The sequence below is a fragment of the Chaetura pelagica genome, unplaced genomic scaffold (assembly GCF_000747805.2).
Source record: "Chaetura pelagica isolate M959 unplaced genomic scaffold, ChaPel_1.0 scaffold1325, whole genome shotgun sequence".
Lineage (NCBI taxonomy): Eukaryota > Metazoa > Chordata > Aves > Apodiformes > Apodidae > Chaetura > Chaetura pelagica.
The window spans coordinates 19,074-20,778 of record NW_009953384.1 but is presented as its reverse complement, the minus strand read 5'-3'; the positions used below and the strand labels follow the sequence as shown (position 1 = coordinate 20,778).

Here is a 1,705-nt window from a genome sequence, read left to right as displayed (position 1 = left end):
GGAGGAGGAGGCCCCCGAGGAGGACCCTGCCTGGGGACAGGGACCAGCCTGTGTCCCTCTGCCTGGGAACACAGATGGAGCCCACCTGGCTGGGACAACCAGCCCCCAAAATGTCAACCCCAGCCTGAGCCTGGACCCCGGGGCTGAGACCCCAGCCCTTGACCTTCACCTTCACCTTGACCTTGGGCCCCTGGCCCCAGACCTCCCACCCTGGCTCAGTCTGAGCCCTGGACCCTGACCCTAGGCCATGACCTTGACCTCAGCCCTGGACTTTAGACCCCAAACCTTGACCCTGGATCATAGACCCTCCCCCCAGACCTTGACCCTGACCCTGACCCTGGACCTCAGATCCCAGACTTTGAGCCCAACTCTTCATCCCAGACCTGACCCTGGACCCAGATGCCACATCCCAAACCCTGACCTGTGACCTTCCCCCAGACCCTGACACCAGCCCCTAGTCCCACCAGACCAGCCTGTCCCCAACCACCACCCTGAAGCCACCTCAGTGACAGAACCCGAGGGTCACAGCCCCATCCTGCATCCCGAGGTGAGGAGGATGGAGCTGCTCTGTCCCCATCCCTGTCCCATTGTCCTCACCTGCCTCCTTGATGAGCTTCCGAGCCTTCCTCTCGCTGAAGGAGGAGACCTGGCAGGGCTGGGGGTGGCACAGGGCCTGGGCCAGGCCAGGGAAGGGGACAGCCTGGCTGTAGACTACCATGGCTGACAGCTCTGGGGCCACCTGTGACGCCTCCTTGGCCTGCAGAAGCTACCAGGGTGTCAGAGGTGCCTCAGCTCTGCTGGTCACCACCTGCCCGAGGCTCTACAGCCCTCCCAACACTGCTGGTGCTGAGCCCTGAGACCCCCCAAGGCCATGGAGACCCCCAAAGTGATGGAGAACCCGAGGCAATGAGGTGATGGACCCTGAGACGAGGGAGAACCTGAGCAGGTTGAGGCCCTGAGGTCATGGAGAGCCCATGGTGGTGAGGCAGCCGTGGTGATGAGCAACCCCAGATGTTAGAGAGCCCAGGGTGATGGGCAACCCTGAAGTGGTGGCCAACCCAAAATGATGGAGAGCTGGAGGCAACGGAGAACTGAGACGATGGAGAACACCAGCCCCAAGGCAATGGAGACCCTGAGGAGTCACCATGGGGGTGATGGAGACCCCAAAAGTGATGGATGCCCAAGGTCATACATAGAGTTCCCAAGGCACTGAAGACCCCGAGGTGATGCAGACCCCACAAATGGAGCACCCAGCCCTGGGGGGGAGGCACAGCCAAGAAGTCCCCAGGCTCAGTCCCCTCTGCTGGGCAGTGGCAGCTGCTCAACCCCCCCAGAACCTGCCCCCAGGGCCCACCCAGCTCCACCCACCACCCACCTGCAGAGGTCTGACCTCTGGCAGCAACTGCAAGAGGAGCGAGCAGGGACCTGTTGGGGGGTGCTGGGATACAGGGGCCTCCTGGGTCTCTGTGGTCCTCCAGCACCTCCAGGACACCATGGTCCTCCAGCACCTCCGGGACACCATGGTCCTCCAGCAGCACCACCAGGACACCCTGGTGCCCCAGCACCATGACCCTGGACAAGCCCCTTACCCGCCTTCTGCTTCTCTCCTGCAGCTTCTCCTCCTCTTCCTCCTCCTCCTCCTCGGGCTCTGGCAGGGAGGTGACACCCTGGGGCTCAAGCCACTGCTCTGGCAGCTTCTTAACCT

General features: G+C 63.0%; 1 protein-coding gene across 1 annotated transcript in view; it reads right to left on the bottom strand.

The window, feature by feature from the left end:
* PLCD3 (phospholipase C, delta 3) overlaps positions 1–1,705 on the bottom strand; it is a gene marked incomplete at its 5' end in the record, with an annotated part of 7,230 nt that overhangs the window by 3,728 nt on the left and 1,797 nt on the right. Inside the window, 2 exons of the mRNA XM_009998195.1 lie at positions 598–751; positions 1,590–1,637. Coding sequence (XP_009996497.1) covers positions 598–751; positions 1,590–1,637 — 202 coding nt within the window. The remainder of the gene's footprint in view (positions 1–597; positions 752–1,589; positions 1,638–1,705) is intronic.